This window comes from Thamnophis elegans, chromosome 5 (assembly GCF_009769535.1).
Source record: "Thamnophis elegans isolate rThaEle1 chromosome 5, rThaEle1.pri, whole genome shotgun sequence".
NCBI lineage: Eukaryota > Metazoa > Chordata > Lepidosauria > Squamata > Colubridae > Thamnophis > Thamnophis elegans.
In genome coordinates this window covers 80,053,552-80,074,683 of record NC_045545.1, presented here as the reverse complement: position 1 = coordinate 80,074,683, position 21,132 = coordinate 80,053,552, and the positions used below count along the sequence as shown (strand labels likewise).

The 21,132-nt window shown below is 39.0% G+C and overlaps 1 protein-coding gene across 1 annotated transcript in view; it reads left to right on the top strand.

Moving 5' to 3' along the window:
• Nucleotides 1-21,132, top strand: part of NFATC2 (nuclear factor of activated T cells 2) — a 163,593-nt gene that overhangs the window by 106,235 nt on the left and 36,226 nt on the right. The window contains 6 exon segments of the mRNA XM_032218150.1: nucleotides 931-957; nucleotides 960-1,017; nucleotides 1,019-1,039; nucleotides 1,041-1,171; nucleotides 1,174-1,286; nucleotides 1,288-1,608. Coding sequence (XP_032074041.1) covers nucleotides 931-957; nucleotides 960-1,017; nucleotides 1,019-1,039; nucleotides 1,041-1,171; nucleotides 1,174-1,286; nucleotides 1,288-1,608 — 671 coding nt within the window.

Here is a 21,132-nt window from a genome sequence, read left to right as displayed (position 1 = left end):
TTCAATCCTTAATATTAACATATTACATCGCTTGATGCTGCCTTTACTAAATAGAACAATATTTTGTGTTTCTTGGCTTGGTGGAATTAGTACCATGTCAGCTGGTAGTCGTCATGTGCATAATGAGGGTGATATAAGTTGCTATTGTTGTGAGAAGGAGGTTGGACTCTAGTCCCTGAGATAGGACATTCTTCAGAGCTTGAGTTTCTCTCCTTTCTACTTATCATTTACATTAAAATGCTAGATGAGATAATTTGCCACCACAAGATGTGATATCATCATATGGCACCCATGGCCTGCCACAGGAACTATTAGAGTCCATGACCTGCCACAGAGAACTATTATAGAGCCTAGGTGGCACATGGTTAGAGTGCAGTACTGCAGGCTACTTCATCTGACTGCTAGCTGCAATTCGGCAGTTCAAATCTCACCGGCTAAAAGTTGGCTCAGCCTTCCATCCTTCCAAGGTGGATATGAGGATCCAGATTGTTGGGGGCAATAGGCTGACTCTGTAAACCATTTAGAGAGCGCTGTAAAAGCACTATGAAGCGGTATATAAATGCTATTGATATTGCTATTATAGTGCAGACTTTGGATGAGAAGAACCCACTTTAACTCAATCCTAGTATGATGGCGGGGACTTTCCACTTTCTAACTCCAGGGTCAGTGCTATTAGCCATTATCCTTTCTAGCTGACACATAAACTGAGCCACCACAAAAGTATTTGAGGACAAGGCAATAGAGGTGAAATGAAAGTTCGAATTGTGGATATACAGTAAATCTTGAATCTGCCAGTAGATATGTGAGTAATATCTGAAAACTGAACAAGCTGAAAACTGATGGTGGGGAATTACAGTGTCCGAGTCATTCCTCTCTTTGACTGTCATTAGCAGTTCTTTTAAACTGATATCCTTTATGTGCTTGTTCCAGTGCCTTCCATAAAAAACAGAGCCATTGATGCTATGATCCAAGTTTAATCTGCAATACAGTACACAGTGGTCGGAGAACAGTAACCAGCCTTATATTCGCATCATACAATGCCTCGAGTCTCCTTCCTGGCTTGTGGCTACAATGGCTTCTTGCCAGCAATTGCATTCAAACCTCTCTTCTCCCGAATCTCAGTATCCTTCCCAAAACCCAGGAGCTATAATATATCAAAGAAGCAAGAGTCTCAGCCAAGCCACCTGGGCTACCAGCAGTCCAACCTGATGGGTGCCCAGGTGCCCATCCCAGATGTTCATAGGTCAGTGCTTGTGCACACAGGATCCCCGAGCCAAAGTTCAGCAATGCCTCCATCATTCCCCAGCCAATCAGCCATCTTCTCCAGTGATCCATTGCTCTCCCACAGCCAATCATCAGATGAGATGTGAAAGCCCTCAAGAGTTTCAGCATATAATGTGCAGTGAAAATTCACATCCAGTGGAGTTGAGGCCCCATCAGCCTCAAGTCAACCAAGCACAAAGGTTAAGCCCAAGTTCTTATCCTACTGTGATTCAGCAGCAGAGAACGGCCAAAAATGGACCACCAGTAAATGATCAGAAGGAAGTGGTATCAGCTGGAGTCACTGTAAAACAGGAACAGAATCTTGACCAAGCTTATTGGATGATGGTAAGCAATATATGTTTTGTAAAATGTTATTTTCTCCCCAGATTGACCTTTGAAAGGCATCAATTGGGCTTCCTCTTCTTAAGGTGCAAATATGTAGTTGGAGAATACAAGCAACTGCATTTGCACAAAACAATAACCTAGAATTATAGGGTATCTTGGCATGTTATCATATACACAGCTCTGCTGGTTCATATTTCCTATTTCTCCAAATTGGTTTCTTCTGCCAGTAAAAAAAAGAGCTTCAATATCTTTAAATAATTAATGTGAAAAAGCAATGTACCATGGAATTTAGCTCACCACACAATAGCAATAGCACTTAGACTTATATACAGCTTCACAGTGTTTTTACAGGCCTCTCTTAGCTGTTTACAGAGTCAGCATATTGCCCCCAACAATTTGGGTCCTCATTTTACCCACCTTGGAAAGATTGAATCAACCTTGAGCTGGTGAGATTCGAATTGCCAAACTTCTGAGATGAGGATCAAGGGAGCATTCAGACAAAGATTAATAAATTAAGGCCTCCAAGATACTCCTTTATCACATTATTTATTCCGGGACAAAATCTTACATGTATTTGAAAGCAGGGCTTTGGCTTAAAACTATTTAAAAAGTCTGCCGTTTTTAAAATTCTCTAACTATGTTGCCTTTGGATCAATTCCTTGACTTAATAATAGTACAACCTAATAAATTTTATTTGTTTTAATGGAAAGCACAGCTTTACTGTTTAACTGCAATTGTCTAAGCACATTTAAAATACATCAGGATAGACTTGTGCCACAAATTAATTTTAACACCACTCAAACCATTATTATAAAGTATTTTATTAGATTATTATATTATTTGCTTTAGATATATTGACATGATCTCTATGTCTAATTATTGTTTTTACCTCTCTTTTTTGGAGTTTTTTAAATATATATTTTACTTTTTAGCTTTGTATTTAATTAATTTTGGGGAGGTATTTTTGGATTATATTTTATTTATTGTACCCCATTCTCTTAATGCCTGGTCTTTTACTGTAATAAAGGTGACTTGATTGCCCAAGCAAATAATAAATTGGATTAAAATAAGATACTAATGTTCCGGTTTTTAAAAACAATAGACCATACCTATTGGATTCTGTGTTTGTAAATTCTTTGAAGCATGCTGAATGACAAAAGAACTTTTTGTTGCTAATATTTTTACTGTTTTTTTTTTTTTAATCACTTGAAGGTCATTGGGTTCTTGGACATGTAGGTGGCAAGTGATTTTACCACTGGAATGGCTTAGAATTGAAATTATTTGCCTCGAGGTGGAACATCTGGAAGGATTTCAGCTCAGAATGGACATATAAACCTAACATATCTATTCATAGTGGTATTATTGTGTTCATGGTGTCCTGTCCTACACCTATTAATATTATAGAATATTAATTAATATTCTATTAAGGATGCAGTTGGCTTGTATTTTTTTAAAAAAAATATTTGTAGATGCATATACAATCTGTTAAAAGCATCATATTTTTGCCAGGAATTCAGATATTTTCACTTAGGGATAAATAGGAAAATTGTAATGAAATGTCTACCTCATACAATGCTAATATGGCATTATTATAAGCAAATAGATTTCTATTTCAGGATTGTTTTAAAAAGAGTAGGTTTTTTTTTTGCGTTCTCCATATGAATAAATAGTGCTCTGAAGAAGATGATTATGGGTTTTTGCAACAAATTTATAAAGTTTATTGTGTCTCCTATACTTGGTCAGTATGTCACTTTAGAACTCAATAAATTCTGAATTGAGGGAAAACTGAACGAAAGCTATTATTTAGCACTTCAGGTTTAAAAAATGATATGTTCTTGGAAACATAAACCTTCTCTTATTACTCATTCTTCTGAAGAAAACTTTCATGGATTAGAGTTTGAATGAAGTAATTTGCTGACCTTTGATCACTGAAAGGAAGAGGTTATTTCCTAATACATTTGGATTGGTTCCCCTTTGTGATTTTGGATCTGCTTAAAAATGCTCATGAGAATTGACCCCCTGGTGACTTTGGGAGCGTGGATTTCAGAATATGTTCACTATTATGTTTCGCATGTTCATCATTATGGTTGCTTACAGATAGGACAGGTTCCTAACACTTCTTGGCTTAAAAAAATAATAAGCGCCATAATTCATTCATTCATTCATTCATTCATTCATTCATTCATTCATTCTCTCTCTCCTCTCTCTCTCCCCCCTCCCTCCCTCCCTCCCTTCCTCCCTCTCTCTCTCTCATGTATGTGTGTGTGTGTGAGAGAGAATAGTAATGGAAAAGCTTCAGAAAATTGCAAATAGGATCTTTCATTTACTGCATGCCTGTACATTATTTTAAACAAGGCAAGGTTTCATTGCAATAAACTCTAAAAGAACTAGGTGCAAATAGCTTGCATGGCCATGAGGAGATACTCTTTTTTTAAGGGATACTGGGTCAATTAAATAAAGTTAGTGCGAAAGGATTTTCAGATGGGAAAGAACTGTGTTGGCACAGTGGTTAGAATGCAGTACTGCAGGCGACTTCTGCTGACTGCCGACTGACTGCAATTTGGTAGATTGAATCTCACCAGGCTCAAGGTTGACTTAGCCTTCCATCCTTCCAAGGTGGGTAAAATGAGGACCCAGATTGTTGGGGGCAATAGGCTGACTCTGTAAATCACTTAGAGAGCATTGTAAAAGCACTATGAAACGGTATATAAATGCTATTGCTATTGCTTTTTTTTTCTCCCATAGGAAAATAAACTTAACACATGTAACTAAACATTCTTAGGACGGCTATCAGATGGAATATGAATAACAGATATTTGTGGGAGCTTATTTCTTCAGTAAAATTAAAATTGTTGCTGTAAGCAAGCAATACATGCTGTTCTTATCACTGTCCAGATTCTGTATTTTCTGTTTTCCCCTGTCCCAAGTAAGATTCAGTCTTTGTCCTTTTGTATTCTGATTCATTCTTTCTTTCTTTCTTTCTTTCTTTCTTTCTTTCTTTCTTTCTTTCTTTCTTTTTCTTTCTTTCTTTCTTTCTTTTTCTTTTTCTTTCTTTCTTTCTTTCTTTCTTTCTCTTTCTTTCTTTCTTTCTTTCTTGTCATTGTTTTTGCCATTGCTAACTTCTCTTCTGTGTTTTAACTATTTCCCAGTCCTTCATAATTTCCCAATATTGTGTGGTAGCAATTTCTACTTTTAAATCTATACACTTTTGACTTCTACAAATTGGGTGTCTTTTTATTATGCTAGTTCTGAAACTAGAAGATACCTGAATAGGTAATGCTGCTCAGAGTTTATTCTTGATAAATACAATTTCTGTACAATTTCTCACTCAGTAAAATGGGCATAAATTACATTTCTCCCATAGCAAATCTATCAGACTTTCTTTTGAAAATTTGTCTCTCTACGTGGACATTCAGCATGCTGGAATGGCAGATGCCAAGAGAAAAACTGCATTCCCCCCTCCCCTTTATTAAATGGATAACTGGTGGATTATGAAACATATGCACTGATTCTTATGGCTGCTTTCTTTGCACAATTTACACAATGAACTTTTTCCTGGAAGAGTTTTAAACCACTTACAAAGGATTTTTTGGAAAACAAAAATTCTCCACCCTATACAAAGCAACATAAAACTTATACCCACTTGATCTTCACTGAAAATTTACCACTGCCATGCGAAATCTGGCAATGAAAACCAAGCAGGAAATTCATATGGTCTGTCTGACTCAGCACTATGATTGACAGCAGGCCTCCCAAGTCTCAGACATTTTTCTGGGCAGATTTTTAAACTGGAGACCTTCTCAACTTGCAAAATAGATTTTACATCTTTGAGTTTCAGTCTCTTCAAAAACCAGTCCTGTAATTATTATGAAATGGTTTAGGAGTACCCCTGGACTATTTTAGAAATAGCAATAGCAATAGCAGTTAGACTTATATACCGCTTCATAGGGCTTTCAGCCCTCTCTAAGCGGTTTACAGAGTCAGCATATTGCCCCCAACAACAATCTGGGTCCTCATTTTAGCCACCTCAGAAGGATGGAAGGCTGAGTCAACCCTGAGCCAGTGAGATTTGAACCGCCGAACTGCAGAACTGCAGTCAGCTGAAGTAGCCTGCAGTGCTGCATTTAACCACTGCGCCACTTCGGCTCATGCTTGGAACTGATCCTTTCTAACCAATTTAGGTTAACAGAGGCACAAGTACATTTGTCTTTCAAACAGGTGAATATTCAAAGGTAGATGGGCATCTGCATTATGATCATGCAAGTTTCGTTGAATCAGTGTTGTCCAAGGTGATCCATCAAGCCAAATTAATCGAGGGTTCCTTGGTGATCTCTGAGCTTCCTTGTTTTTTCTTGCAGACATTTCATCACCCAATCTAGGTAGCATTATCAGTGCTAGTAAGGAGTGCTGTCTAGTGTCAGTTTGTATTCTAGCGGCTTGCCTGTCGGTGTTGATCCGGGTGATCTTAGAGTTTCTTTGATTGGGCTGTTTGCTGTTGCAAACAGATTTTTGCAGATTTTTGGTCAGGGTTTTGTTTACTTGATTGTTGGTCTGATGTTAAGCTCGGAGTTAGTCTATGCTGATCTGGGTGCTGATAGCTGGTGGAGAGGATAACTGGAGTCTTTTTGTTCCTTTTTTGGGCTGGGTGATACTCTCTCTTGCATGGTCGGTAGATGTTGTTAATGTCTATACGTCTATTGATGGGAAATTAATAGAGATGTTGCTTCTTCCCATGTGATTTAACAGGCTGTTAAAGACTTTGCTCTTCTATATTTTCCCACAGACTGTGCTATATAGATGGTTACCGAATGAATTCTCAATCAGGGCACCACAATTATGGGATTGTGGTTGGCAGCAGCCTTATTGCGTATAACATGGATTTTATTTCATTTCATTTCACTTTCTTATTATTATTTTAATCGTGCCTTTCCTCCAATGGTGTCTGCAAGTAAAACTATTACATTATTTTAGAAAGAGTTGGATAAATAGCATTTATTGTTCTATATTCAGTAATGAGTTGGGTTGCACCGTTTTGAGGCACAATAGTGCTTTGCCTACGATACTTTTATTGCTCATTATTGTCTAGGTATGGCTTCACTGTTGGCAACACTGTTGGCAACAGTTTCATATCTTTCAAAATAGAATGACAGAGTTGGAAGGGACCGTGGAAGTTTTAAAGCCAACCCTTTGCTCAAACAAGAGACCCTGTACCATTCCAGAGAAGTAGCTGTCCAATCTTTTCTTTAAAGCCTCCAATGATGGCGCAGCCACAACCTCTGAAGGCAAACTACTCCATTGGTTGATTGTTCTCACTGTTAAGAAATTTCTCCTTAGTTTTAAGCCACTTTCTCCTCGATTAATTTCCATCCACTCTTTCTAATCTTGCCTTCTGGGACTTTGGAAAGTCACAGAATTTCCAAAAATTCATAAAATTCACAGAAGCCTCACAGAAGTTTAAAAAAGTATTACAAAAGAGTATTCAAGTTCCTTGAATTGAAGGTACAATGCCCTATATGTGCATTGTAAGCATTAAATAAGTATTAAAAAGTTTAACTATCCCAAAGTCTAACATTTTTTTTAAAAAAAAGGTTTCCTTCGGTACTAGTGTTCATTTGCGTATCCAATCATGTAATAACATATAAGCTACAAACACACACAGAAGCGCGTGCACACACACACACACACACACACACACACACTCTGACATACAAACTGCAAACACCAAAATGATAAACCCAAATTCAGCACAGGAGGAAGGAAGAAAATAAATTGAGCTACTAAAAAAAAAGTAGTTGCTCTACTGGTACTTCTTTGTTCTCGAATTCAGGAATCCTTTAATTGGTATAGTACAATGCCTGCAGGCAAGTTTTGCTATAAAGCGTTTCCTGTTCAGAAGAACATACAAAATCTATTAAGAGAGCAAGAGCACCACAAAAAAACGGAACTTGAGCCTTGCTCAGAGTACACATTCACAATTTGTCCTTGCACTCCTCACGTAGAGGCTGTGTTTCAGAGTGAAAAATGTCTCCTATCTTTGCAAAATAATGTTGGGAAGCCAAATCATAGCACTAGCGTTGTGATTTTTGTGGGGAAACAGGTGTTCAGTCCTTTCATGACAAATATTTCCATTCTGTTGTCTAGACTAATCTCACTATAGTGAATGGAAAGTAGATTTAAGGCTACAGTTACTATCACTAGAGTGGAATAGTGTAGGATTACAATTAGAGTGGAAATTAAAACTGTCTTGGAATTGGATAAAGAGTTCTAAGTGAGGACTCTCCAATAGACTAAGTATGATGAATGGATTTGTGGATGAAATAGAAGTGAGGGAATGCCGGAAGGAGTATTTAAGAGATTTGACTCAGTGGCTCAGTGGCTAAGATGCTGAGATTGTCGGTTAAGAAAGGTCGACAGTTCGGCAGTTCGAATCCCTAGTGCCACATGACAGAATGAGCTCCCGTTACTTCTCCCAGCTTCTGCCAACCTAGCAGTTCAAAAGCATGTAAAAATGCAAGTAGAAAATTAGGAGCCACCTTTGGTTTCATGCAATTATAAGATATGGAGCCCTACATATTTCTAACAGCTGTCAGGATTATGATCTCAGACCTGATTTTACCTAGCTTGCTTTAGTACAATTTTCATTTGCTGTAGTTTGGCTTCTCCATGTCCATGAAGTCTCTGTCCTGACTTCTTGTTTAGACTCTCAGTTTAGAGCCATTGCAACATTGGAGATATCCTACCTAATTTTCCAATCTTCTCAATAAAACGCACCTAATTTTAACTGTTAAAAATAGCCAAAATGGCAGGAATATAATCTATTTGTTTTGCCTTGCAGCCCTAAGAACTTAATCCTATAAGAATTGGAATATGGATATACAGCAATAGTGACAACATGCTGGGGGAGTCAAGCATAGACCAGACAGTAAAAAGTAAAGGATCCTTCAAGCACAGCTTGAGTCTTAATGACTTCATGAATAACTCTGTGTGATTTTCTGGGCATTGCCTTCTGATATATATTTTTTTCCTACTTCCAAGCCTAGGCTACAATTCTGCAGACGCTCTTCCAGAAGCCAGCCAGGTTTGAACCTGCCAACAGATTCAAATCAAATAGCTTTTGCAGCTGTGCTGAATTATATACTTTTAGATTAATCTGTTTTACAAAATTGTTCAAAAGACAAAATAGTGTGTGGAATCCACAGAGACATTGCCAGCTTCCTCCAAGGAATTCAAAACGAGTTATTTCAACTTTAGGATTTGAGGACTTCAACTCCCAGAATCCCTCAGCCAGCCAGCTGGGGAATTCTGGGAGTTGAAGTCCACAAATCTTAAAAGTTGCAGACCCCTAGGTTGAAAGTAAGTGGTACAATAATTTACTCCTGTTTCATAGTAGCATGAATAACATTTTCTTCCCAAACCCACCAATACTTACAATTCTTTTAACTTCTGCCCCAACTATACAGTTGGTAACAGGCAGTCCTTGCCTTAAAACAGTTCATTTAGTGACACTTTGAAGTTACAACAGCCCTGAAAAAAGTGGCAATCATTTTTCACACTTTGCAATTGTTGCAGCATCCCCATGGTAACCGGATCAAAATTCAGATGCTTGGCAACTGGTTCATATTTATGACGGTTGCAGTGTCCCGGGGTCATGTGATCACCTTTTGCAACCTTCTGACAAATAAATGGGGAAGCCAGAGTCACTTAACAACCGTGTTACTAACTTAACAACTACAGTGATTTATTTAACCACTGTGGCAAGAAAGATTGTAAAATGGGGCAAAACTCACTTAACAAATGTTTCGCTTAGCAACAAAAGTTTTGGGCCCAATTGTGGTCATAAGTGGAGGACTACCTGTAATTCTTAGCTAGACAGGGAAATTGGATTCATTTATTTCTGGGCTTTAAAGAATAAGGGCTATTGCCAGAAAACGTCTACCAAAACCTATGTTGATCTGACTAATTAAATCAACCTTTATTACAAAAACCAGCGTAACTCTTAATTAAGGAAACAGTATTATTTGCCAAGGTTGGAATTCTATTATAACTGAGAACTTGAGCATAGATGTTGGTGTCAAGGAGTAGTAAGTCTGGAGTCCATCTTTGCAAAATAAATTTGAAATAAAATTACACACCATTTTCCGTTCCATTTGCTGTTCATATTTAGGAGTGTCTTATAATATTTCAAGGCAGACTTCAAGTAACAGATATCTTGGAATGATGTAGATCAAGAATGGTCTAGATAGAAAGCATAATATATACTTTCACAGAATGACTATCACAAACCATTTTATAATTTGCGGCCAAGCACAGTTCTGCTCTGCATCTCATCGAACTTACTAAGATGCCTTGTATTGTGTCTTTGTCTTTCTTACTTTCCTTCTTACTAGTAAGGCCAACTCCTAAAGAAAGCATTTTATTTTCTAATGATACTTTTGGAGTCTGTCTGGGGCTCATTATCATTGCTGAAAATATGGGTTAGGCTGAATCTGCACATATCCAACAAGATAGGGACCCTGATGGGCAATGAGGAAGATGAACTCATAGGTCTGAGCATCAGAATGGACTTGAATTATGGATAAATTTGTTTCATTAGTTTGGACCGGGTGCCTGCAACCTGCAGCTCCGGAGCCACATGCAGCTCTTTGGGCCTTCTGCTGTGGTTCTCTGTCAGATGATCCCACCACTGGCTGGCCCTGCCCCTCACCCTCCCCTCCCAGTCACTACTTGCCTGGCCTGAGAAGGTAAGGGCAACAGCGGGGGTGGAGGGGGGAGAGAGAGGGGAGGTCATGTGACTGAGTGGGAGTGAGTGACATCAAGTTGGCCATGCCCACAAAAGGTTTTCTGTGGGAAACGGCCCCTTGAGTGTTTAAGGTTGCAGACCGCTGGTTTGGGCCATAAGCCTTAAAAGTAGTATTTGGAGGGAGTGAGCAGAGCAAAATGTTTGCTGATTGAGATTCTGTAGGCAGGAGAGCAGAGTTCTGGACACACCTCCTCAGAATCATCCTATTCCATCCAGTTTCTCCAGTTAAACCTACATAGGATTGGAACCTAACCATCCCGGCATATAGATTTCTAATCAGTTATAAATTTCAGTATGAGTTACTATCAGCTAAATCCATATGGATTATAATCTTTGAGGCAGATTTCTTTGTGAGCCCTTCTAGTGTAGAAGACATTAAAAAAAGTGGCAATGGATATCCCAAAGATGCTTTTTCAAGAGGCAACTGGACTTTCTTGTTTTTTTTCTTTGAAGACATTTTACTTCTCATCCAAGAAGCTTTTTCAGCTCTGACTGGATGGTGGGGAATGAAAGGATTTATACTCCTTTGCAGATTAGTCATTTGCATTCTTTTAGAGGGTCTTTTAAGCACTTGGAGGTTTCTCTCTGTCCTCAGGGTCACCTGAGTAGTGCTAATGGGTGTGGAGCCTTCTTGGCTGCAGGATGTTTTTCTGCCCTGTGTCCCTTCACTGTTGAAGACAGGTGCAGGCTGTTGGGGATGAGTCCGTGTTGTCTGTCTCTCAAACTGAAGTGCAAATGGTTCCTGTAGTCTGCACTCTTTCTAGATATCCATTCATACTCCCACAGTCCCACCCCATTCAAAGTGAAAGACACCTTTGGGACAACCATGATCTGGATGACTGAGAATCTCCATAGACTTTTAGCTAATCCCAGTGGATAGGTTCAAGGAGAGATCAGGCAACCATCTGTTAGGGATGCTTTAATTTGGATTCCTGCACCAGGTTAGATTTCATGGCTTTAATGGCCACTTTCAATTCCATTGATATGAGAAGTTGTGTCAACTAAATAGTTTTTACCCATATATATTATTCCCCAATAATTATAATGTGGTTGTTGGGGGTGGGAATACTCCTTTCCCTAAAGGGAAGGTGGAGATAAGCTCTGGTAAATGCATATCTGCTCTGATTTTGGCTGCAGATGGCTTATTATCAAGAATGAAAAGCCAGATGTCTTAATCAGGGAAGCTAATTTGAAAGTTAAGTTGTTGGGGCTTAATTGAATCTGCTCAAACAAGCAGATTTTGGCAGTCAGCAGATTTGAGTAATAAGCTAAAGGAGTTGCTAAAAGCTGTAAATGCAGGATTTGTTTTTCCTATTAGTAAATACCTGCCCAGTGACAGGATTCTTTGCATGGTTCTTAGATGGTTCTGCAAAGGCTTGAGAATGACTATGAAATGTAGTTGTGAAAGTCCTTTAGATATTACAGTATTTAAAAAATGGTAGATACATTTCTAGATACTCCAAGTATTAGGCACCTTTCAGTTGCTATCTAATTCAGCAATAGCAATAGCACTTAGACTTATATACCACTTTACAGTGCTTTACAGCCTCTCTGGGTGGTTTACAGAGTCAACATATTTTCCCCAACAATCTGGGTCCTCATTTTACCCACCACAGAAGGATGGAAGGCTGAGTCAACCTTAAAATTATTCTGATGGATTTTCTGGTTACCAATGAAAAAAGAGAACAGATACTTGCATGCCAAAACGTGTTCAATACCAGACATTATGTATGAAATAAAGTGTTTTTTTTAGCCGTTACTTAGTTGTTTTATAATTTATACCCAATAAGTTAATAGCATTTGCCAAGTTATACAGATACATAGAATGAGACTGATATTATCCAAACAAAAAAACACTCTTCTTAATAAGAATTCAGTACAGTTAGATGATTTACTATATTATGAGAAAATTAAGAGGCAGAAAATATATCAGAATAATCCTGGGAAATTTTGATGGTGGAAGAGAGAATATAAATTCAAAACAGATTTAAATATTCTCAAACCAAGTTTTAAAAATAAGGGGGTGGGAAACCTAGTGGTTATTTTTTTCTTCAGAAGTGTAAAGAGAGGTACAGCTTCTTTTATTTTCACTGGGGCTTCCACCCTATAAAGTAAGATTTAACATGATAGATGAAGAAGAAGGAACTTTTTTCACTGTAGTATCCATTCCAGTAAATAAACTTGAGTACAACTCGATGAGGTTGAAATCCCTACAGGATTTAATATTCTGTTGAAATTTTATTAATTGTTTAGAGTACAATAGATCTCTTTGATATGTTAATGTTACCTAGCTGTTACCTACCTGATTCATTTTTACCCATTTTTCTACCCATATTAAGATGTGTACTTATATATGCATACTTATCTCACAGACTACTCTGAATGATAAATACGCTTCTGTATAGCAATCTTCTCTTATATCATGTGACCATGATTTACTGATCTGGTTGAGTCTTGGTAGTTCAGAGGTCAGACTGTACAGTATCTTAGTTTTCCAAATCTAAATATTCAACAATCTGAATTGTAGGTCCTCTACATATTTTGCTTAGATATCCAGTCTGCATGACATTGCTGTCATTGCCAATAATAAAAAAAGAAATCATCTATCAGTAAATCATACATTTTCCATCGATTTAACCAATTCTTTTTGTAAAAAGAAAACAGTATTATGTTAGGGGAAGCTTTCTATCTACCCACAGCTGTAATTAACATGAACATATGACTAACTTTATTCACCAAATGTAGAGTACACTCTTAAACAGAATACTGTTAAGTTTCTGGAAAAACAAGAATGAGAAAGGAATATATTACTAAGGAAACTTCTATTTGAATGAGTGAAAGACTAGATAGATATAACATCCTTCTTCCATCTGTATTAGAAGTTTTAATACTGCAACATGTCTACAACTAATTCATCTAGCTCAGTCATCTGCAGAAAGAATTGTGATCCTCAAATTAATGCACATTCTAATGTTTACGTATTAGCCAACCTCTGCCTAGTTTAGGTTATGTCTTCACAGTTTTGCAGGTTTCAAGAATGCAAGCTGCATACTTTCATTTCTTCAAGCTAGGGAGAAAGTTTCGTGATCTGTGCATCTTCTTATTGGCACTGCTGGATAGGAATCCATAGATATTGCCATTCAGCAGGAAGCCTGCAGAAAGCTGTGTTTTTCCCACGTCAATATAATTGTGTCAACATTTGATCTGCTGGGAAATATTTAATTTGTTGATTACAATAGATCCCTTCCAGCAAAGAGATTCTGAGCACATTCAGGACTTTGTCCAATTTCTGTTTGCTAAAGAAGAAATGCGAGGACCGGGCTTCACACCAAGCATAGTTGTACTCCTTATTCAAGAATAGAACTCTCAAGCATGATTAGTGTAGACAAAAATGAAAACCATATATTTACAAAAATGTAATGCTATTAGTAATCTTTATCATTACATATTACATTTGTAGACTGCTAAGTGTGTTAGATTCACAGATGTTTGTGACAGCATAAAACTCAATTTAGACAATGACATAAATTTACCCCAAGCTACAAGGCAATATGTAACATCTATCAAATGAATTCCCTAATAAAATTAAAGTATTTGGATCCTGATGGCACAGAGTCAATCTCCAAAAGCCTTCTAGAACACTATGGTTTTTACTACCATCTGGAATTCCATCACTGAGAACAGCTAGCTTCTAAGGGAAGGCTGCTCTATGAGTCAGATGCGTCACACGCTGCCAACGCCCAGTTTAGCGAAAAGGGGGAAGTCCTGATACATTATGTGATGCCACCATGACGACGTGAGTTTGACACCCCTGCTCTAGCATATAGGCACTCTTCAACATTTAGAAAACTTTCGTTGGAGAATTATAAGCACGGACACAAGTACACACAATACTGAAAATGATATCATCCAAACTTGTGACATGTAATTCCACATAGCTGTTGAATGGAAACATCAAGAGTTGGTCTTCATACCCTGGAAGACCCTAGTGTTAGCCCACTAAAGGAAATACCGTAAGCTCCCAAATTATTAAATTTGGATCAAAAATGATTTAATGCTTCCATAATGAATAACTAGTGTTCCTCGTTCTATCAGCATGGGATTAATGTTTCATTGAACAAATTGGGTCCAGACGTAGGTTTTTAATCCATATGCTGTGGGGAATCTTCTTTCTGATGTAGAAACTTTATAAGTAATTATTTTTATTTAAATCCAGCTTTAGTGATGCCATAGTGTTCTAATGTAAGAAGCATTTTTATATCCTGTGGAATTGTGTCGTTGTAGAATATGGGGCAACCCTTTGAAATCAAACTAAGAGACATTCCTTAAAATAAGGGACATGTGGTAATGCTAAATTAACATGGAGACTGCCACCAAGCACGAAATAATTTAAACTAGAAAGAGAAAAGCAAGCAAATACCTCCAGTATGAACTTATTTTCCCAATTTTCTCTGCAAATTGAGTAGGGGCCAGTTAAATGTAGGCTGGTTAGGTTGCCTTTGGTTTGTCTGTGTGTTTAATATAAAATTACTTCATCATCTATGAATGGATCAAGTCAAACATAAACCAAGAAGAAGGAAATGTATGAATGACGCCTCTCACATGTTCAATGTCTCACTCGGTGCTCATTTATTTGGGTGGTTTCAAAGCTTGATGGAAAGAGTGAGGTTGATTTAATACTAGCTGTGACATGCAGTTGTGTGTGTCTTTCTTTAAAAAAAAAAGAATTAACCAAATGTAGCTCAGAGAGGCTAAGGGTTTAACCAAAGCCATCCAGGAGGAACTGCTTAACTCTTAATGCATTCCCAGATGTTCCTTCAGTTTATATTTCTTTTAAGAAAAATTAGACTCAGAGAAAGGATAGGCTTTATCCTTTTCTCCCACCCACTCTTTTGCCCAGTCTCTTTCTATCCTGGGACCTGGGATTTTTGGAGTAATCAGTCCTTCCCACAGCTAGAACAGTTGGGGATGGGGTGGGAGACTGTCCCAAAAATGAAGATATGGTGTAGAGGGTGAAAATGTTCAGTCTTTTTTGGGGGAGGTTACAAGTAATGTGAATAGAAGGATAACATGATCATAACCTTGTTCATGCAATGCAGTAAGCCATAATATGTTTTGCTTTATTGAGGCTCAAAGACTTGGGTTTTTTTTAAGCCTGACTTGGTTTAAGACTTAGCATGGTTCACGAATCCATTCAATATGTTACATCTGCTATGCGTTAACCAAAGCATAACGTTTTTAACCTCAGTAGTAGGAGGCCAGGTAAGCAATCTGGCAGGAATACCAATGCCTTTGGCTGGAAACTATAAATTGCACATGTAACAATTGTGTTGAATTATCACCTCCCAGCGTGAAATGAATCATTTAATGTAGTGCCACAAAAGGAAGAAATATTCTTCATGTGCATCTAATCAACCTGTAGAACATGGCGCTACGTGTTCTGATGTGAGCTGCTGGTTTAAATGGTTACAGAAGGGGGTTATATACTGTACGTTCCTAGAGGACACGCCTACCACTGGATATTAGTCTTAATCACCGGGTGCTGCCTCCAGGCACGGAGGAAAACCACCTATACATGCTAGATGTACAGGAACAACAATGGAAAAGGAAGGATGCCTTGATCTCCCATTTGTAGCCTAAGATTGGCCTAACCCTGATCCAGCAGAGCTAGTCATGTGTTCACATGTTGAAACAATGAAGAGAAATAGACATCGATGTTCAAAACTAGAATCACACTACACATAGTCCTTGTTTGCCAACTGTTCTTGGAGTGATCATTCAAAGTTACAAAGGCACTGGAAAAAGAGATTTACATCCTTGAACTTGCAGCCATCACAGGGTTACCTGTGGTCACGTGATCAGCTGACCTTCAACGAGAAAAATCAATGGGGAAGCCAACAGGAAATTTCATGTGATGTCATTGCTGAATGACTGTGTGTAAATTGATTCACAATCTCACCCAGAACTGATGTAAATAAGTCACGGTCACAAGATGTCTTACCTTAAAACCGCATAGATTACTAATGGAGTTGCCAGTCCCAATTGCAGTTGGAAGTGAGGACTACCAGTGTGTCATTCAAGAAATCAGTTGGCTGGTAACAAAACTATATTTTTTACAATTGAAACATTCCTTCTTTCAGCTCACTGCAACATCATAGTGTTTGTGGCTTTGACTCCAGTATCTAAGGGGCTGCCGCGAAGAAAGGGAGGTCAACCTATTTTCCAAAGCACCTGAGGGTAGGACAAGAAGCAATGGATGGAAATTAATCAAGGAGAGAACCATCCTAAAAACTAAGGAGAAATTTCCTGACTATTAGAACAATTAACCAGTGGAACAACTTGCCTCCAGAAGTTGTAAATGCTCCATCACTGGGGTTTTGAAGAAGAGATTGGATAACCATTTGTCTAAAATAGGGTTTCCTGCCTGAGCAGGGGGTTGGACTAGAAGACCCATAAGGTCCCTGCCAACTCTGCTATTCTGAATTGATATCCTGCTTTTCTTTCAGAAGTGCAAGTTAATGCACTTAGTCCTTTTGCAGTTGTTTTCCCCACTAAAAAAACTCTGTGGAAGACAAAGCCTAGGCCAAAGTCATCCTTTGCACTTGCCTGGTTGAAGATGGGCAAGTTAGTGAATGATAAAATGGTCACTATGAGAAATAAATTGCTAGATTATCCTGACTTTCTAGGTTTATCTTATAAAGCCACCTCCCCAACCCCATATACATCATCCAGCATTGTTCTGATGACTTGGACTTTTCCCTGAGCATGCATATCTCATTTTAAGTCCAACATGGTATCACTTGTTCAACGATCAAGAGAGGAAAATAGCTTGAGGAGCTAAAGCTGTGAGCCTATCCAAATGCATCTCAAAGTACAATGATTCCACTAGCTATCCACCCTTGCTGAAAAGAATGGGAACTCTTTGTTGCCTGAAAAGAGTCCATAATCCCCTGTCTTGCCTTTTGTTCATGTTGATTTGCCTCTGGGAGTGGCTAGCCAAGAGGGTAAGAAGAATCTGCCGCCAACTCTCGGTCCTCTTTTCCTTCAACAGAGCAAACTCTGTTATTTTTTAAGCTTCAGCTCTTTGAGCAATCATCTTTCAGGCAATCATCTGTGTCCCATTCTTCTCCCTCTATTTAGCCCAGTGAAACATGTAATAATTCTTCCCCTCATCCGCTCCTTTCAAACAAGCACCTCTGTTTCAGCCTCTATAAGAACACACTTATTCTCAAGTATAGCTGAGATGTACTTGAACATAATTTTTATATCCACTTCCCCTCTTTAAAAAAAAATCATAGAAAAAGAATATAGGAAATGGGTGTGGGCTGGAGATTGCCAAAACCCCTTTCAATAGACAACCGATGCCTTCAATCAGTGAAGTCGGGGGTGGGACGGGGTGGGGGCAGGACAGCTGCACATGTTTTCAAGTTGTAATCTCCACCAGCTCCATCCATTATAGTCAAAACTGAAGAAAGCTGGAAATTGTAGTTCAGCAGCATATGGAGAGCAATGGTTTCCCTTCCCTACGAGATAAAGAAAGAACATTTGTTTTTTCCAGGTGTAGAAAATATTTTCAAAGAAATTATTGCTTACTTTGTCCTTCTATTGGCATTGTTTGATCAGATTTTGCACATTCGAAAGCATTAAACACCCCTCCCTCCCAAATTTTGCAAATCTTATTGAGCAGAGCTAAAATTAAATGAATATTTCAGCTGGAAGGAGGGGTGTTTTCTTAACCCATCAAAAGATAAAGTTTCCCTGTCCAGTTGTGTCCAGACAGCATTGTTTTCATGGTCATGGGGCCAGCATGGCTCTACACCAAAGAAGCACAAAATGCTGTTACCTTCCCACTGAGGTGGTACCAATTTATCTACTTCCATTTGCATTGCTTTTGAACTGCTAAGTGGGCAGGAGCTGCGGCAGGTTAACAGGAGCTTACCCCATTGCATGGAGTTCAAATCTCAAACCTGGGCTGTCAGCTCTGCAGCTGACAAGCTCAGCATCTTTAATTGCTGAACTATTACTCTCCTCCTAGCCTATCAGGGGAATATTATGGTCTCAGGAGCTTGCCCTAAGAAAAAGCATCCTGCTCATTCTACAAAGCATTTGGGGTGGGGGAAATCCATCGAACCATCCTCCTGATTTGGTTTCATCAAAAATATCCCCACCTACCCAACAGTACAAATCTCTAATCCTAGCTCGACCAAACTACTAATGTTTCAACAATATTGTGGTGAATAGATCAAGACGTTCATTTCCTCTTTTGTATGTAGAAAGACAGCAGGCGATACACCTAGGGCTCATCTGGTTTATGGCAGGAAATTTGCATGGCTACACAAAGATGCTTTGCACGCAAAACCCAGTGAGGGTTCTAGTTGAAATGAATGGAAGGAAGAGGATTTGGGAAGAAAGATGGTTTCCCTCATGTTGGGCTTGTGTTGCCCAGGAAGCTCTGGAAAGAAACTAGAATACTAGAATCTTAGAGTCAAAAAGGGAACCATTTATGCCAACCCTTGCTTAGCAATCCATATGACTTCCCAGTTGATGCTTGTCTCTACCTTGGCCTCCAGGAAGAGAAATCTGAGGCAAACTTCCACTGTGGGCTGAATGAAATATACACGCTATGGTGATCACCATAACCCACTTCAAAGAGTCAGGACAGTTATTTATTTTATTCATTTTTAGAGAACTCCCATCTCCCTCAGAGCAACTCTGGGCAGTGATACACTGATAATCTTCCTGGTTTTTTAAAAATTATTATTTATTAGTCTGCCTTTATCACGTCATAAGTAATCCAGGGCGGTGAATATACATAATATTCCTTCCTCCTATTTTCCTATGAGGAGGGTTAGGCTGAGATAGGAAGGGCGTGGCCCACCATCCTCTTTTGCACCTAATGTGAGATTGGAATTCATAGTCTCCTGGTTTTTAGGCCAGCGCCTTACACAAACTAATTTGCCTATTCCCCCTATGGGCAGAATTGCCTGTCCTTGGAGAAATACCATGGCATACCATCAGTTCCCAAAGGTGAAGTCCTGAGACCACTTAAAATGATAAAATAAATTTTATCAGATAAAGTGGTTCCATTGGTGTTAGGGTTGAGCCAGGAATAAATGTATCCCATGTACTTACTTACTTACTTACGTACTTACGTACTTACGTACTTACTTACTTACTTACTTACTTACTTACTTACTTACGTACTTACTTACTTACTTACTTACTTACTTACTTACTTACTTACTTGTCAAATGTATATGACACAGAGGTGGTATTCAGCAGGTTCTGACCAGTTCTGGAGCGGAAAATTTGAGTAGTTCGGAGAACCGGTAAATACCATCTCTAACTGGCCCCATCTATTCTCTGCCTCCCGAGTCCTAGCTAATCCGGAGGAAATGGAAATTTTACAGTATCCTTCCCCTGCCATGCCCACCAAGCCATGCCCACCAAACTACACCCACAGAACCGGTAGTAAAAAAAAATTGAATCCCACCACTGTTATGACTGCTCATATGAATTAACTCTGGGTGGTGTACAAAACATTTTAACCTTCTACAAAGCCAATTAAAACAAATTACAAAAATAAGACCCCGGGAATGTTACACATGATACAGTCAATGTGCAGGCTCCCTATTGCCAGGTGATCCCTGGGTTTGCTAAAAGATCCACTGTTTTAAGGACTTTTCCAAAGGTCAACGGGATTGGAGCTAACCTCAGCTCAGGAGGAATGAGGGTGTTTGAGAGGGTGGGTCCCATGCCAAAAAAGGCCCACATCCTAGGTCCCATCAGATGGAACTCTTTTGCAGACATGACCTGCAAGTTACCTCTTCTGCAGGACCTCATGAGATTGGCAAAGGAAATTAGGAAGAGGCAATCCCTCTAATATAGTAATTCTTTATTGGCCAAGTGTGATTGGACACACAAGGAAATTGTCTTTGGTGCATATGCTCTTAGTGTACATAAAAGACAAGATACATTCGTCAAGAATCATAAGGTACAACACTTAATGATAGTCATAGGCAGTGGTGGGATTCAGCTAGTTCGCACCTATTCTGGAGAACCGGATGGTAACTTTCTAAGCAGTTCGGAGAACCGGTTGTTGGAAGAAATCTTTTGTTTTTTTCCCACTTTACAGGGCTAATCCTGTAAGGAAGGCAGGAAGGAAACATTCTGGTGTTGTTTCTAGCCTAGTCTTTATTGCCCTGCTTACAGAAACTGCCCCTCCGGTTAACCCTTATTACCATTGTAACAATTAAGGCGAAGTGCCCATTGACCTGAGTGACATTGACTTGCCCATGCCCACATGATCACATGACCACCGAGCCCCACCTACCCAGCTGATCATTAGGGCAGAGAACTGGTTGGTAAATTATTTGAATCCCAACACTGGTCATAGGGTACAAATAAGCAATCAGGAAACAATATCAATATCAATCGGAAGGATACAAGCAACAAATTACAGTCCTGCAGTCATAAAGGGGAGGAGATGAGTGATAGGAATGATGAGAAGACTAATAGTAATAGTAATCTCTGTGACCGCCTCTTGCAACATACCTCCCAGCGTCCAATAAGATCGCACAGGGCGAGCCTTCTCCGGGTGCTGCCGGCTACACAATGCTGTCTGGCGGCTCCCCGGGGGAGAGCCTTCTCTGTTGCTGCCCCGGCCCTTTGGAACGATCTACCCCCTGAGATCCAGACCCTCCCCACTCTCCTGGCTTCCGTAA